At 34.9% G+C, this 17877-nt stretch overlaps 2 protein-coding genes, 1 non-coding gene and 1 pseudogene across 3 annotated transcripts; 2 read left to right on the forward strand and 2 right to left on the reverse strand.

The window, feature by feature from the left end:
- Nucleotides 1–847: 847 nt before the first annotated feature.
- Trnad-guc (transfer RNA aspartic acid (anticodon GUC)) lies at nucleotides 848–919 on the reverse strand. Its single transcript has one exon. It is a non-coding gene; the product is annotated as a tRNA-Asp (tRNA).
- A 113-nt stretch (nucleotides 920–1032) lies between these two features.
- On the forward strand, nucleotides 1033–6106 carry LOC132952072 (uncharacterized). The gene is made up of 9 exons (XM_061024207.1): nucleotides 1033–1557; nucleotides 1655–2150; nucleotides 2233–2428; nucleotides 2852–4293; nucleotides 4337–4443; nucleotides 4523–4735; nucleotides 4844–5039; nucleotides 5106–5500; nucleotides 6071–6106. Exons 1-9 carry the CDS (start codon nucleotides 1033–1035, stop codon nucleotides 6104–6106), a joined length of 3606 nt encoding a protein of 1201 aa, XP_060880190.1.
- Nucleotides 6107–8643: 2537 nt separating this feature from the next.
- LOC132952078 (uncharacterized) lies at nucleotides 8644–9202 on the forward strand (annotated as a pseudogene).
- A 4514-nt stretch (nucleotides 9203–13716) lies between these two features.
- LOC132952083 (ATP-dependent DNA helicase pif1-like) lies at nucleotides 13717–16632 on the reverse strand. Its single transcript, XM_061024233.1, has 2 exons — nucleotides 15990–16632; nucleotides 13717–14174 (listed from the first exon to the last, which is right to left on the reverse strand). Exons 1-2 carry the CDS (start codon nucleotides 16630–16632, stop codon nucleotides 13717–13719), a joined length of 1101 nt encoding a protein of 366 aa, XP_060880216.1.
- Nucleotides 16633–17877: the final 1245 nt, after the last annotated feature.

The raw sequence follows: 17877 nt of genomic DNA on the forward strand, positions 1-17877 counted from the left end.
GCAGTACATTGAAAGTATTTGGACATCCGCTGTATTGAATCCATCGGTAAGTATGAATTTTTTTTTTGTTGTTGTTGTTTTTTTTATCGTCCCATTTTAATACGTCCGATTGTAAAATTCATATAGATTTTTTAGTAAAAAGTGCAATTACGATGGAAATTAATTCATTTGTATTTTTTTTAAATGCCATATCAATACGTGTGCATGCGGCAGCCCTCTATTTTTAGAAAACACTTTATTTTTTTTTTTCATCGTTCAGTTCATTGCAGTACATTGGAAGCATATTATTGAATAAAATTAAAAATTAAGAGAATTTTTAAATGATTGCGTCTCCATTTTCCAAATAATAATAACATTTTTCGAATAATTTTGATTAAGTATGTATTAAGCTGTACATGACACGGTACGCAGCGGCCACCAGTACAAAGTACAGGTACCGCAGCGACCAGTCTACATTTTTCGTCAACCGCCACTACGGGCTACAGCGCGACAACGCCAACTCCCCCACCACGCCACAAAGGCACAAGGTGGGACGGGAAGGCGAGTCGCGTAGAACGAGTACCGGCCGTCGTAGACCTACAACTAGCATCATAACCCACGTCGTGAGTACACACGTTACAACACCATTGCGATCCGATCGATACGCTGAATTGTGGAACCCGCCGTCCGTTGTTCTCTATTGTATTTATTTTTCTTGTACTGTAAAATAAATACGACCTCGTACCGTCATCCGAGTTTTGTGTTGCTCATTTAAAACATCCGAGTGCGAACGCCACCCGCTCCACTCCATCAACGACCGGCTCTCCGCGGACCACCTACCACCACCGTCGTAGCCGCGTCAAATTGGCTCCCCGGCGGGGAATCGAACCCCGGTCTCCCGCGTGACAGGCGGGGATACTTACCACTATACTACCGAGGAGTACATACATATGACAACAACAATTCTATTTTCCAAATAAATATTAATTGCTTTGAGATTAAATGAGATTGATTTTTATTCAATTTCAATTGTATGGATTTAGGCGTTAAAAAATGCCACGACCAAAACGACAAAATATTGGCCGACGATCACGGAATTATGTCGCCCAACAATATCATAGGAGATCTCAAAGTGAAGAGGCACAATTACAACGAAATGTTGTTCAACAAGTACGAAACGCACGTCGAAATACATCTGCAGGTCCGTCAACAAATCCAGCATCAAGACGAACGTCAAGAATTTCGCATCGTGCTCAAGCCATGGAATTTGCTGCATTTCATTACAGCAGTGAAATGGATTACAGTGAACATGGTCTTATTGGTGGAATGACGGTGAGATGTCTACATTGTGCTGCAGCCAAATTTCCAGGTGAAACGGCTGGCATGTGTTGTACTAATGGCAAAGTGAAATTGCCAGCATTTGAATCTCCACCTGATCCACTGCACTCATTAATTTTTGGAACATCAACAACGTCCAAGCATTTTTTGTCCCACATTCAAGAATATAATACGCCATTTCAAATGACTTCTTTTGGTGCGACGAAAGTTATAAGAGACAGTTTTATGCCGACGTTCAAGGTAATTAGTCTTCGAAAAATGCAACCTGACCAGCAATTATTTTGATATTTTCACGAATTCTGATCCAATGTCAAATTGTATTTCTCATATGTTACAGATTCAAGGCCAGATTTATCATAGAGCTGGTTCATTATTGCCATTCCCTGACACTGAACCTCAATTTTTGCAAATCTATTTTGTTGGGAACAGCAATGATGAATTGAATCGGCGTTGTGCAATTGCTCCAAGTGCAAGGCGTCAAATTATTTTGGACCTGCAAATTTTTTTCCATCAACACAATGGATTAGTTCAATTGTTCAAAACCGCTCTTGATCTTATGCCATCCGATTATCATAGGATAGTAATAAGAGCCGACAAAACGCCTTTTGGAGAGCATGCAAGACGCTTCAATGCACCAACCATTGATGAAGTGGCCATTGTAATTGTTGGAGAGCAGTTTCTATCTCGCGATTTTGTGCTACACCGAAGAAATGAGCAATTGCAGTGTGTATCAGAGCTTCATCGCAGCTATGATGCATTACAGTATCCATTATTGCACTGGAAAGGTGACGACGGCTATTATATCAATATACCAATGATAGATCCACGAACCGGTAACATATTTATATGAATTGAAAATGTATTCATTTTAAAACAATCAGACATTTAAATTTTCTATCATTGTATTTATTACAGGTCGTGACATACCAGGCAAGACGGTTAGTGCGATGAACTATTACTCATACAGATTCATGGTTCGTCCACAAGAAGACAACTTCATTTTAAGGTGTGGCAAACTATTCCATCAATATGCTGTGGACATGTATGCGAAGATTGAATCAGAACGTCTCAATTACCTTAGATTCAATCAAGCGCAATTGCGATCGGAAGAGTACATACACTTACAAGATGCAATAGTGAATTATGGCGATGTCAATAATATTGGACGTTTAACAATATTACCAGCGACTTAAATTGGCAGTCCGCGTCACATGCATCAATATACACAAGATGCAATGTCATACAATCGCAAATACGGCCGCCCTGACCTCTTCATAACATTCACATGCAATCCACAGTGGGATGACATAAAAACCAATTTGTTTGAAGGTCAGACACCAACATACCGCCACGATATAACAGCACGTGTATTTCGACAGAAATTGAAAGCGCTGATGGATTTGATTATCAAATTGCGAGTATTTGGAGAAGTGCGTTGCTGAATGTACTCGATCGAATGACAAAAGAGAGGGCTGCCGCATGCACATATATTGATATGGCTGGTACGTAAAATAACACCGGATCAAATTGATAGCATCATATCAGCTGAAATTCCAGATGAAATTACTGATCCTGAATTATTTGAAGTTGTCAAGAAAAATATGATTCATGGTCCTTGCGGTGCACTCAATTTGAATTATCCATGCATGATCGATGGAAAATGTTCAAAACGGTACCCAAGAGCATTGACTTCTGACACGATAACAGGTGATGATGGATATCCGTTGTACCGACGTCGGTCTACGGAAGATAATGGCCATACGGTAACTATTAGAATACAAAATCAAAACATCGAAGTTGATAATCGTTGGGTAGTTCCATACTCACCACTACTGTCGAAAATATTTAAGGCACACATTAACGTTGAGTATTGCAATTCGGTCAAATCGATCAAATACATTTGCAAGTATGTCAACAAAGGCAGTGATATGGCTGTTTTCGGAGTAGCTGCTGACAATAGTCATGATGAAATTGCTCAATATCAAATAGGACGCTACATCAGCACTAATGAGGCTCTTTGGAGAATTTATTCATATCCGATGCATGAACGGTTTCCTGCTGTTGTTCATTTGGCAGTTCATCTTAAAAATGGCCAAAGTGTGTATTTTACCAATGAAAATGTTCAAGAGAGAGTGGCACGTCCACCAGCAACAACATTAACCACATTTTTTCAATTGTGCGCAAGTGATGAATTTGCCAGAACTTTGCTGTATTCAGATGTAACGCATTATTACACTTGGACTGCACAAAAAACATGGCAACGGCGTAAACAGGGAACAGCAGTTGATGGCCATCCAGGTCTTTTCTATGCAGAAACTATGGGAAGACTATACACAGTTCATCCAAATATGGTTGAATGTTATTATTTGCGGCTATTGTTAGTGAATGTTGTGGGGCCGCGTTCATTTGAAGATTTGCGAACAGTTAATGGTCATTTATGTGGTACGTATCGTGAAGCGTGTGAGCATTTGGGTTTACTGGAAAATGATGCACATTGGGATTTATCACTTCAAGATGCATCGATCGCTTCATTTCCACATCAAATACGTATGCTGTATGCCATAATAATATCAACATGTTTCCCATCGAATCCGATTGAATTGTGGAATAAATATCGAGATTTTATGACAGAAGACTTTTTGATTCGAATGCGCCATCATACAGGAAACCCTGATTTGATCATAACATTGGAAATGTATAATGAGGCATTAATAGCGATTGAAGATATGTGCCTTACGATCGCCAATAAAGCATTGGGACAATTAGGTATGATTTCACCCAATCGTCCAATGCATGATTTTTTCGATCGAGAATTGCGACGAGAACATCATTATGATATCAATGAATTGCAAACATTTGTGAATTTAAATGTTCCCAAATTAAATGATCATCAAAAAAATGTATACGATACCATCATGCAAGCAGTACAAAATGAAGCCGGTGGATTGTACTTTTTGGATGCGCCCGGTGGTACGGGTAAAACATTTGTAATATCACTCATTTTTGGCAAACATTCGAGCGCAAGGGAAAATTGCATTGGCACTTGCTTCGTCTGGAATAGCTGCTACTCTGTTGGATGGAGGACGAACAGCACACTCTGCATTAAAATTACCGTTAAATGTGCAGGTTTGTTTATATTCAATGATCGATTGGCTTGAAATGGATTTGCATTAATTGAGATGTAATTATTTTTAATGTATTACAGGTGATTGAGAATCCCACGTGCAATATATCAAGAAATTCTGCGATGGCAAAAGTTTTACAGCAAACAGCAATTATTTTATTGGATGAATGTACGATGACGCACAAAAAATCACTTGAAGCAATACACCGCACAATGCAAGATCTGCGTGGCAATCAAAACATTTTTGGTGGTGCATTGATATTATTGTCAGGAGATTTTAGGCAAACACTACCCGTAATTCCACGCTCAACACCGGCAGATGAGATCAATGCGTGCCTTAAATCTTCTTTCATGTGGAGATATGTGCGAAAATTTACGCTAAACATAAACATGCGTGTTCAGTTGCAGAATGATCAATCTGCAGATCGGTTTTCGAAGCAATTGTTGGAAATCGGAAATGGCAAAGTTCAAATCGATAACACAAACGGTTTAATTAGTTTGCCAAACAATTTTTGTACAATTCTCCAATCAAAAGAAGAATTGATTGAACGAGTGTTTCCAAATATTATCCAAAATCACAGGAATCACAATTGGTTGAGTGAACGCGCAATTCTGGCACCAAAAAATGTGCATGTCAATGCTATCAATTAATATCTCATCCAAGAAAAATTGCCTGGTGCAGTAATATCATACAAATCTATTGATAGCGCATTGAATGAAGAAGATGCAGTCAACTATCCAGTTGAATTATTGAATTCGTTGGAACCACCCGGTATACCGCCGCATTTCTTGAAATTGAAGGTCGGCTCATCAATTATTTTACTACGGAATTTGAATGCACCAAAACTGTGCAACGGCACAAGATTATCTGTAAAAAGATTGATGCCGAATTTAATCGAAGCCACAATATTGACTGGCAAAGCGAAAGGGGAATTTGTACTCATCCCACGTATTCTTCTGATACCAACAGACACGCCATTTGAATTCAAACGATTGCAATTCCCCGTGCGCCTATCATTCGCCATGTCCATCAATAAGGCACAAGGACAAACGCTCCAAGTATGCGGTTTGAATTTGGAGGAGCCGTGTTTTTCGCATGTTTTTATACGTGGCCTGTTCAAGAGTAGGCACTCCAAATTGTTTATTTGTGTATGCTCCAAATGGACAAACAAAGAATATTGTTTACTCAAATGTGTTGGATTAATAATAAAGAATTTGGAAAAAATATATGATTTTTATTGCATTTTTGTGTTGGTGCTGCGAAGCGCACAGGGGTCGGCTATTAATTATAATAAAACTAATTTTAACTATACAACCTACGTGCTATTATTTTTGTTTGAAAATTCACGTCGTTAATTTGAGGATTTGCTAGGGGATCGAAAAAAGAAAGAAGGTAAATAATAAGCATCTGATTTAAGAATTTCATTTAGAGAAAGCAATAACTGCACACGGGCGAAGCCGGGTTATTCAGCTAGTTATATATATAAACTTAGGTACATAATTATAATAAGATTTAAATATTTAATTATGATAATCAAAAAAACAATTCCTTGTCTTATAATACATAAATGGACATTGAATTTTTTGCATGCCATATGGGTTCTTTTTTTACACCCCTCTAATTTACAGAATGTGGCATCTCTTAAGTTATCTATGTATACATAATGGCCAATGTTATCTTTTCTTATCACATCAGTAGGGTATCTATCAATTTATCTAACGATTTTTTGTAATTATATACCATAAGCATTGTTATCTGATTGCTGTTCAACTTGTTGCAGTGGTTCATATTCATCTTCAACTGTTTCTAAAATATTTAGTGTAATTTATTGTTTCATAAGAAAAATTAAAATTACTAGAAACAAAAAAATAAATAATATAAAATAATATTTTACATACCATTAACATTATTATCTGATTGCTGTTCAACTTGTTGCAGTGGTTCATATTCATCTTCAACTATTTCTAAAATATTTAGTGTAATTTATTGTTTTATAAGAAAAATTAAAATTACTAGAAACAGAAAAATAAATAATATAAAATAATATTTTACATACCATTAACATTATTATCTGATTGATGTTCAAGTTGATGCAGTGGTAGATTAAATACTTCATATTCATCTTCAACTGTTTCTAAAATATACAGTGTAATTGTTTCATGAAGAAAATTTAAATAATTAGAAACAAAAAAATTAATAATATAAAATAATATTTTACATACCATTATTTATGCCAAAAACGTTGAAATCTTCATCATCTTCGAAATCAAACAGTTCAAAATCATCAAGTACATTTTCAAACATTTGTTCTTTACTAGACTTTTCGATTTCTGAACGAGGGTATTCATTGTCATCAACAAAATCATCGTCATCGCCTGACAATGATGATAGTTCTGAATCTCTCCCATCACCTAGCAATTCGATTATGTCTCCGTAGGGCAGCTGCTGCTGCTTTTTTAACATTTCAAACTAGAGTTTATAACATAAATTCAATCAACTGATTAAAACTATCTACCTATGTGGTTTAATTAAAAGAATACTTACTAATATAGTTGATATTCTTCACTAAGCAACAGAAACAGAATTCGTAACGTAACAACGAGTTACTCGTTCGAGTACCGGACGAGATCCGGAGAATAACGATAAATGATAACGAATTACAGTGGCAAAATGCATGTGCACATGAATAATAAAATTATCGGTCATCACAAAATGTTGTAAGCGCCCAAGGCCCAACTGCCATTATAATGGCATATTACTTAAGACGATAGCACTCACTGATAAAAGATAATAACCACATTTTAATACCGGCATAATACAATAACATCAGTGTTGACACGGGAAAAAAAATAAGGGATTTTTCCCAATTGATTATCAATAATTAATATTTATTACAAGAAAAAAAAAAAAATCCCGGCAATTTTTTTTTTCTTTTACATCATTTATTTTGACAATCGTTTAGTTATAAAATATATAACCATAATTCTTATTATTATCTACTAGCTGATCCCGTTCACTTCGTTGCCCGTTAAATGTACCAGCTCTATATGACTCAAACTTTGTTCAATTCGTTATTTAATATTCGGTGTATGGTGTTCAAAATTTATCTTAACTTCTCCGTTACACGGAATAAAAAATTCTGATTCGCAGCAGTATATTATCAGGTAGGCAATCTATCTGCGGTAGATCGTGGACCCCGTGCTGTTTGTACGTAGGTAAGTGTATGATTCAACTCTAAAGTATCAAAGTTATACCAAGTTTGTCGTATTCCACCTATGGTGGATTAATATAATCAATTAATACAAAATCCTAACCTAACCTAACCGTACTAATATCAGATGAATAAAAGAAAACCAAATTTAACCATTTTTAAATTAGCGCCTGTCTTCTTCCCAGAGGTCTAATCTACACAAAAACATTAATTTATATATCTATACTTTAATATATATAAAGCTGTATAGTTTGTTTGTTTGAACGTGCTAATCTCAGGAACTACTGGTTTGAAATGAAAAATTATTTTCTTGTTGTCCATTCATCGAGGAAGGCTATAGGCTATATCATAACACCACGCTACTACAAATTTATAGAAGCCTGGGGAAGTGCTCAAACAGGAATTTTGAGATTTACGGTGGAAGTGTTTGTTTATATAAAGGTCGCTATTGGTTTATAGAAGAATAATTTAAAAAAAAGTTTGAGCCAAATCGGACCAGCCGTTCTCGATTGATGAGGTAACGCACATTTTTCACGCTCCATTTTTGTATAAATAGATTATCATTGAATATATTTATTTATTAATTAATAGTAATAATTATACTAAATAATAGTATAATACTATTGATATTATAATCTATATATATAAAAATAAGTGTACATTTTGAATACATTTTATAACTCAAGATGCACCAAACCGATTTCGAAAAAATGTCAGTGCATATTAAGATTGATATGTAGATGGTTTTTGTGAAGTTTGTACGCTGTGGGATAAGTGGTTCCGGAGTTATGGCCTCTTAAGTGCACACCTGGTGACATGTCCAAAAACAACAACAACGTCTATACAATTATTTTTATCTATATATATAACCCATAGCAACCATTAAAAAACAAAAATGTCTATCTTAAATCTCAAAATTCCTGTTTGAGCACCTACCGGGGGTGATCATTATAATTATGTAAATTATATATGTTTTAGAAAATTAATAATATGGATTTAAATGACAAGGACATTGAATATTTATTGGACTTTGACTTGCCAAGTGGTTCAGAAGCTAGTTTTTTGCGACAGTGATGACAGTAATAATGATTCTGATGGTAATGATGATAATATATTGTATGAACAAAATGACAATGATACTGAGGAAATTGTACATCCAATCCCTCAACCTATTGAAGACTTCCTGGGTAATATAAACAGTGAAACAAGATATGAATATGATGATTTATCAGCTAGTATTCTTGTTATGGATGCCAATGATGTAGATAACTATGATAATTTTGTAAATAATATCAGACAACAATCACAGCATCAAAATAATGTAGTAGAAAATAATACTTTTGTTGATGATGCATTTGCCTTTAGCCCTTCCATATCCAGCGATAAAACTTACCCAGATAGTTCTAATGATCCATTGCCAACTAAAAAATTGATAAAAAAAACTTTGCCCATCTTACCAAAAAAAAGAAAAACTAGAATTTTTCCAGTAAGAAGCATACACACAAACCCAATTAAAAAAACCAAAAGGCCAAATGACCAAAACAACTAAATGGTTTTCAGGAAGAGATAACCAATTCACAGACTCAGTTCCTCCTTTCATTGGTAGTGAAACAGTAAATATTGACACAAATGATGGGGCTACCCCTTATTCCATTTTTATTCAAATATTTACTGATGAATTATTTGAACTAATAAAAGTTGAAACCATAAGGTTAGGTTTTGTCTATCAAAGAATTAAAAATTTTTTTTTGCTATCAATATAGCTATGACCTATATAAAATGCCCAAACGTATTGGTCTTCACAAGAAGGATTGAGAATGGATTTGATAGCAAATGCCATGTCTTATAATAGATTTTTCTGAAGTGAAGAGATATATTCATTTTGTGGACAACAGTGATCAGCCTAATTTTGTCGACAAATATTGGAAAGTTCAGCCTGTCATAGATATTTTGCATTTGTCTTTTCATGCAGCTACTTCAACTAGTGAGCACATTGGAATAAAACAGTATTTAAAATCTAAACCCAAGAAATGGGGTTTTAAAATATGGGTTCAAGCTAGTACAAATGGGTATGTACACTGTTTTGAAATGTACCAAAGCGCATCAATTTTAAAACTTTCAGAATTTGGTCCAATTGGTGATACTGTGATAAATCTTTGTCGTGCAATTCATGGAAACAATCACAAACTGTTTTTGGAAAATCTGTAAACACATCTGTTCCACTGTTAAGAAAATTAAGATCATTCAATATATATGTCTTAGGAACACTTAGCATAAATAGAGTACATGGTATTGAAAATAATTTAGTTTCTGATAAATTTATGGAAAGAGGTTCTTGTTCCATTGCTACTTCAGACAATAACATAACAGTTGTTCGTTGGAAAGATACCAAATTGGTACATACAATATCCATATATGCAGGAGCTATACCTGAGGATACAACAATGCGTTATGATAGGAATGATAGAAAAAGAATTGAAGTTACCAGACCTTTAAGTATATAAGAATATAATAAATTCATGGGTGAGGTGGACATAATGGACCGTATGATTACCCATTCCCCCATGGCTTTAAAAATAAAAAATGGTATCTCAGTTTTTTTTTCATTTTTTTAAATGTAAGCATCGTCAATTCATGGATAATATACAGAGAACAATGCAGCGATATTCCTCTTCTTAATTTTAAAGCATCATTAGTTTGGACAATGCTTCAAATTGGCAAACATAGTGGGCCCAAAAAAGGAAGAAAGTCACTGTCACAGACACCACCAACAAAAAAAAGAAAAAAAGTCAAAGTTCCAGTCCCTGAAGTGCGATATGATGGTATAAACCATTATCCTGCGAAGACAACTAAAAAACAAGCATCCAGATGTAAAGATAATAATTGCACTTCCCGAACTAGGTATTTGTGTAAAAAATTTGATTTCCCTGTTTGCCCAGAGTGTATGGAAAGTTACCATACCAAAACACTTAAGTAAAAATTTGAGACTTAAATATACTTACTATACCAAAACTTTAATTTAAAAGTAAAAAAGGAGGTTCCTATAAATATTGTTTTTGGTTTATTATTATTAACATTGTTATGTTTTGTATAAGCTTTTACTCTACTACATAAACATTTTAATTAATAGTGAAAAAGGAAGTTCCTATAAATATTATTTTTATTTTATTATTTTATAGAAATAAAATATTTTATTTTATGTATTTTATTTAAAATATTATGTTATTTTACTACCTTTGTTAACTTTGAATGTTATGTTTGTATTTTGTTATACCTAGTTATCTAGTTGTATTGTTTGAATGAGGTAATTTAGATGGTTATTATTCAATAAATGTATTCATAAACTTTGACTATTTTTTATTTTTTTTTTTGTGGTCCATTTTGGCACAGATGTATCATTTGATACAGATTGTTTAAACCCTTAAAAAATGTTGAAGGGTTAATTAAGGAATTTTTTTTTCAGGCAATTTAACATAGTTACAGATTTTTTTCCGAGAAAACCGTAATGTTGTGCATGAAGAGGTTAATGAAGAGGTAATGCCAAAACATTAGTTGTTAAATGGTTGTTTATGTCTTTAAATCAATAATTCTTTATATCTGGAAATGAAAACTCTGTTATCTGTTTTCTTTTTCCTTTTTTCTCTTAAAAACCTAATCTATAAGGAATAATTTAATATTTATATTATTTACGAATTTACGAGGGAAAATAAGTAAAAATAATAGATAACAAAGAAGAGTACAACCCACTGCACGCCCGCCGACCAGCGAACGAACGGAGCACAGTTGAATAGTTGATACTTGGTAGTTCATGAAAATGACACTACGATCGCTTCGGCTGCAAGATTTCCCTCTCTACGGAAACTACTTTTTAAAACATGACCGCACCACTACCACCCGCCCATAATGTCGTCACCAGTCCATACTATCTTAGTTCATGATTATATACCAGTGTACATGTTTCTTTTGATTTACAAAATATACTATAATTACTAGGTATATCCAAATATTTCTAATTTTATAAAAAAAGTAATATTCGCCAGGGGCTCAATATTATTTAATATCCGTTATGGGCCCAGGGCTATGCCCTCCCCCCCTTAATCCGGGCTTGCAAATGACAAATGGCAGAATAATTTATCAGTGTGGTAATCAATTTTGTACTATTTTTGTACGCGTCGTAAAAAAATATTGTTGATTAATGTAAAACTTAATTGTTTTGATATAAGTAGAAAATTTTGTTGGGATCTTTTATTAAAATTTCTTATCTTAGCTATGAAAAGAAAAACTTTTGTAAATTTCTAACTAAAAAATAGTTTACAAAATTTGAAAAATTTATCATGGCTTTAATAGCTCAAAAAGCGTCGAAATTGTTTGAAAATATTGACATGTATGGTCGTTTTAACTTTAAGTAAAAATTTCAAGTATCTAGGTTTATTCATTTTTAAGTTAAAACTAATTTTCAAAAATTGTTTGATGAAAATTTTTTAATTTACCTATGAAAATCCAATATTGTAAAAAATTAAATTCAAACAATCATAAAAAATGAACGTTGCTTTTCAGTAAACTTTTTTTTGATAGGTAAGTAGGTAATTTTGGGAGGAGTCTTCTTTCAAAATGTATTATGTTCGCTTTGAAAAGCAAACCATTTATCATTTTCTAACTGAAAAATATTCGATATTTTGTTGAATTTTGTCAAAATTTTAACTACAATTGCATATAAAAAAATGCAGATGTATTTCTGATTTTTTTGAACTCTCGTTTATGAAACTTTTAAGGAACCTTGTATTTATTTAAGTGAAAAGATTTTATCAAGAATAGTTTAAAAAATTTTTTTGAAAATATCTCAAGGCTACAACTAGCCTATAAAGAGTCATAATATTATGAAAATGTTACCATTTATGTGAAATGCTAATATAAATGTTTGGTGAAATTTGCAATGGTCTACGGTAATTTAGTTACACCAAAAAAATTAAATCGATTTCCTCAAAAATTGGTTTTTCGTAAAAATTATAACTTTTATTTCACTTTTGTTTTGTTTTGCTCGACGCTTTCTAAAACTACTTAGAATGTTCTATTTTGACCTCCCAAAAGTGCCAACAAGGTTAACTTTTCTATCAAAAAAGATGCTGATCTCAAAAAACGAATCATGCTTATTATCCAAAAGTTTGCTAATAGAAAGAGGAAAAAAACACACATTATTGTAAAACCAATACATTCTTTCACCCCGCTCAGAATCTAAAAATTGTATTAATGTTTTTCAATGATTATTAGTAGCCTTAAAGCACATTTTTTTTCTGTTTTATAATGTTTTGCAATTACACTTTTTTGCCAACAGTCGTGTGGAAAAACTTGAGCAGCAACCCAACACAACTGCTAAATAACTTCTTGACGACTCAAAAGACATTAGGTGCCCCAAACGCATGAAACCATAATACTTGATACATGTCACACCCACATGTGTTGTCTCCGTCCTACAAATGTAGGTACAACATAGTAAAAACTGTTTTGCGCGGGACGACTTTTCACGCACCATATTTGTTGTAGAACTACAACAAAAGAAGAACTTTATCTGTGCAACACCGTGCTCTTTTTTGAATAGCACCATCATTTTTATATGCAAATGAAAAAAAACGAAAAAACAAAATGTTTAGAAATAAATAACTTTTATTTTATTAATGTTATCTAAATAGTATATAATATACTTAACTAACTTAAGTAAATGTGGTGGATCAAATAAATAAAATAATAGCTGACCCGGCAAACGTTGTTTTGCCAAAAAGTTTTTTTAAATATTAAGTGGACCCGGCGAATTTAACGCCTTCTGATAAACTTTAGAGTGATAATAAAACATATAGTTCAAGAATTTATTTATTGATTTATTTGAATTGAAACCGAAATCAGTTGAGTGCAATATGATAAACAATGTTTTTCGTTTTGTTTTCTGGCGCAAAAACAAACAACGAAGACGGTTTGCCAACACGCGAACTAGCAACGTACAGCTGACCGTGTGAAAAACACAAAAATTCTAAATTGATCCCACAGACTTCCAACGATTGGCCTTGCGATTTATTGATTATCATCGCAAAAGCCAATCGAACGGGAAACTGAATCCGCATGAATTGAAATGGAAGATCTGTTGGAATGATCGGAATTCGTGGGATAAGGACTTCTCCTTTGAATGCCCTTGATGATCGTTGCTTGTATTAAATTGTTCAACAGTTTCTTGACGGACAATCGCGTACCATTGCACAATTTTGGATGATTTAGATTCCGTAACATAATAATGATCGATCCCACCTTTAGCTGTAAATTATGCTGTGGTGTTCCTGGCACATCAAGCGAGTTCAAAAATTCCGTCGGATAGTTGATCGCTTCATTTTCGACGGTCACGCTATCAACGGATTTGTACGAACGCAATTCACCAGCGATTTTACTTTGAATAATACAATTCCAGCAATTGACGTCCTTATTCTTCGCTGCTAGTATTTCCCGTTCACTTATCCAATCAAGATGTTTATAATTATCTATAAAATGACGGGCAAAATATGACACTAATGCTGAAAAGTCAGAAGCCTTTGCCGACTACTTCGAATCTTGCTTCACCACAGAAGCTGACACCGCATCACAAAACGAGATCTTAGAAGAAGCAACAAATAGAACCGAACAAAACAACAGTATCTCCCCAACATCCCCTAGTGAAATAAATTCAATTATATCTAAATTAGCAAGCAAGAAAAGTCCTGGTCACGACCTAGTAACAAACAAAATCCTAAAAAACCTAACTCCCAAAGCGTTATCATACTTAGCCTCCTTATTTAATTCAGCCATGCGTATCGCCACTTTTCCCTCCACATGGAAACACGCAATAATAGTCCCTATCCACAAAACTGGAAAGCCAGCCAACTCTCCCTCAAGCTACAGACCTATCAGCCTCCTACCAACACTATCCAAAGTATACGAAAGGATCCTGCTGAAAAGGATAAAATCCTACCTACACATAATCCCCAAACATCAGTTTGGCTTCAAAACACAACATTCTACATGCCACCAGTTACAACGCATATCAGAAATAATAGTACACGGGTTTGAAAACAAACAATTCACAACAGCAGTCTTCCTAGATCTAACACAGGCCTTCGACAAGGTCTGGCATAAAGGACTAGAAAAAAAGCTAAAAGCACTAGATCTCCCAGCGTACCTATTTAAAACCATCACATCATTCATATCAGACAGAACTTTCCAAGTTAGAATAGACACAGACCTATCAGCAAGACACAAAATCTGGTGTACCACAAGGATCAGTCTTGGAGCCAACCCTCTTCAATATCTACTGCTACGATATTCCCAATCCTTCCAACTCTCAACTCGCAATGTTCGCCGATGATACGACAATCCTTAAACAAGACAGCTCTATAGACTCATCGATACAAAAACTTCAATCTTCATTGAATGAAATCACTTCCTGGTTTCAAAAATGGAAGCTGAACCTCAACCCGACTAAGAGCGCGGCTAAAATATTCACCCTAAAAAGGTACGAAGATCCTAAAAGCATTTACATTAACAACCATGCATTACAGTGGAACAGAAAAGACGACTCGATTAAATATCTTGGTGTTTTCCTCGATGAAAAACTCTCATGGAACATCCACATAAATAAAAAACTCACACAGGGCTATGCCAGAATGAGAATGCTCTACCCCTTAATAAATTTTAAATCTACACTCCAGATAAAATCGTCACTCCTTCTGTACACATCAATAATAAGGCCTTTGATATCCTACGCCTGTCCTGTTTGGGCAGCCGCGTCACCCATAAAAATAAAAAAGTTACAAATTTATCAAAACAAATTTTTGAGGATTTGCCTCAAAGCTCCGTGGTTCATGAGATATAGACAAATCCACAACGATACGGGTATACCCTTCATTAACAAATGGATAATGACTCAATTCCAAAACTTTCACGCTAATTTAAAAAATTCGGACGGAGCCCGTCACTACAACCTAGGACAAAAAACACAAAACAGACGTCTGCGACCTCGACTCCCCTAGGACATTCTACAAACGGATAGCGAAGATTCATCATCAGAAGAATAAAACATTTAGAACACACTTACACTATATATATCTATAATTTTACTTCACTGGTTCAATGTAAAAAATCATGTACTTTGTATAACCCAACCCATTGTTAATTAATAATACTTGTTAAAAAACAATACTTGTAATAGCACCCAGTGTGCTGAAACATTTTAAAGTTAAATAAATGAAAAAAAAAAATAATTATCTTCAATGCTTGGGAATACTTTTGTAATGAGACCTCCTTCGACGATGTGAACTCACAAAAATTTTCCGGGAAAGATATTAATCCAGTCGAAACATCAACCGGAATTTGACCATTGCCAAGCGCCAGCAGTTGTCTCGAGAATTCAGCAGCCGATGGGTCGTTCTGCAACGCAACACTCATATTCGTGGTCAATTTAAACTTCTTGACATGCTGCCACAAAAACGACAATTTCAGACATGCATTAAGTTCATCGGCAGCAGTAGATTTCGGGATTACGGGAAGTGTTTGACGAAAATCTCCGGAGAGCAATATCATTGCCCCACAAAATCGTCTCGAATTCCCTCGTAAATTCTTCATCGTTCGGTCAACTGCCTCCAAAGCTAGTTTATGCGCCATCGTGCATTCATCCGAAATGAGGATTTTGCATTCTCGCATCAATTTTGCTGTCGCTGAATTCTTGGTCGCTGTGCACGTAGGCTTGTCAACCGTGAGAAGATTCATTGGCAGCTTCAAAGCGGAATGTGCAGTTCGACCGCCTTCCAACAATGTGGCAGCAATGCCAGAGGATGCGACAGCCAACACAATTTGTGATCTTGACCGAATTGTTGCCAGAATCAACGAAATGACGAACGTTTTGCCTGTCCCTCCAGGAGCATCGAGAAAGTAAATGCCTCCCGTTCCATCATCAACAACCTTCATCAGCGATCGTATACATTCTTCTGCTCGGAATTCAACAGCGGCACATTTTTTTGGACTCTATCAGCCTGATCATCTAGATCATAGTTTTTCTCCCGCTGTAATTCAAGATTGAATGCAGCGTGCCTCGAACGATTTGGTGCTGGCATTCCCAAAGTTGACAACAGACTGCCGCACATGAGCACGCACATGTCTTCGATCAGAACTAATGCTTCGTTCCGCATCTCGTCGTTACTTTCGAAATTAAAATTTGTCGTTCAAACTCTGTGCAAAATGTCATCAACCATCTCGTCCTTGTATTTCTCCCACAATGTATTAGGGTTCGATGGATGACATGTGGCTATGATGATCGCAAACAACGTACGAATTTGATTTGCTGGCGCAGAAACGGTTGCATCGGCGAGTGTTAAGTCTCAATGTGAATCGTTTTCGAGCAAATTCAAGCATTGGCAAGCTTCCCGAAAAGTTGTGCACAGTATACCATCGACAGTACGCAGGGAATTGAAGGATGTCGGGCCCCTAACGTTCACCAAAAGTAAGCGAAGATGGAAGCATTCGTCTTGGCGTGAATGAATTGTATATGTTACGGGCAATGTGGAATGGGAGTAACCGAATTGGTTCCCGTTTGGCCGAATTGGTTCCCGTCTGAAAAAGGTATTTTATTAGGTTGAGCCGAATTGGTTCCCGTTTGTGTATAGGTAATTTTTAATTTTTAATAATTGGTACAAAATATAAATTAGACAGTATAAAATATAAATGTACCTACATGGCTATACTCTATAATATATAGTATAATATACAATAAGATGGCTATAAATTTATATATTGGAAGTTTAGCAAATTATCGGTGATTTCCCGATCAATTAAGATAACGATTGAGATATATGTACTTTTATCGGTGTATGGTACATCGTCTATATTGTATGTACGAATGCCAATAATGTTGGTGAGCAGTGAGCACTGTACAGCCTCGAATAACACATCGTGTTTAATTTTTCGTAATTATGGAGTTTATGTTTAGTGAAAAGGGAACTAAGTGTTGATTATTGACGATTACAAGTTTGGATTCCAAAAGAACCTAGCAGATAACATACAGAGGTGGATATGTACAAAACGAAAATGTAAAGCATACGTTAAATTGAACGGAGATTGTTTATGTGAAGAGGTATTAACACATAACCACGAATGTGAAGACGATGGTACACTTGCACGACAACAATTGACAAATTCACTAAAAAGAAAATGTGA

Source organism: Metopolophium dirhodum, chromosome 1 (assembly GCF_019925205.1).
Source record: "Metopolophium dirhodum isolate CAU chromosome 1, ASM1992520v1, whole genome shotgun sequence".
Lineage (NCBI taxonomy): Eukaryota > Metazoa > Arthropoda > Insecta > Hemiptera > Aphididae > Metopolophium > Metopolophium dirhodum.

Excerpts from the sequence above, each read along its gene's own strand:
- LOC132952072 (XM_061024207.1), top strand. The coding sequence starts at position 1,033 with ATGCCACGACCAAAACGACAAAATATTGGCCGACGATCACGGAATTAT. Across the intron at positions 4,294-4,336 it reads GGATGCGCCCGGTGGTACGG|CGCAAGGGAAAATTGCATTG; the intron begins GTAAAACATTTG and ends CAAACATTCGAG. Across the intron at positions 5,501-6,070 it reads CACAAGGACAAACGCTCCAA|AATGTGGCATCTCTTAAGTT; the intron begins GTATGCGGTTTG and ends TCTAATTTACAG.
- LOC132952083 (XM_061024233.1), bottom strand. The coding sequence starts at position 16,632 with ATGAAGGTTGTTGATGATGGAACGGGAGGCATTTACTTTCTCGATGCT. Across the intron at positions 14,175-15,989 it reads ATCTTTCCCGGAAAATTTTT|ATAATTATAAACATCTTGAT; the intron begins GTGAGTTCACAT and ends GTCATTTTATAG.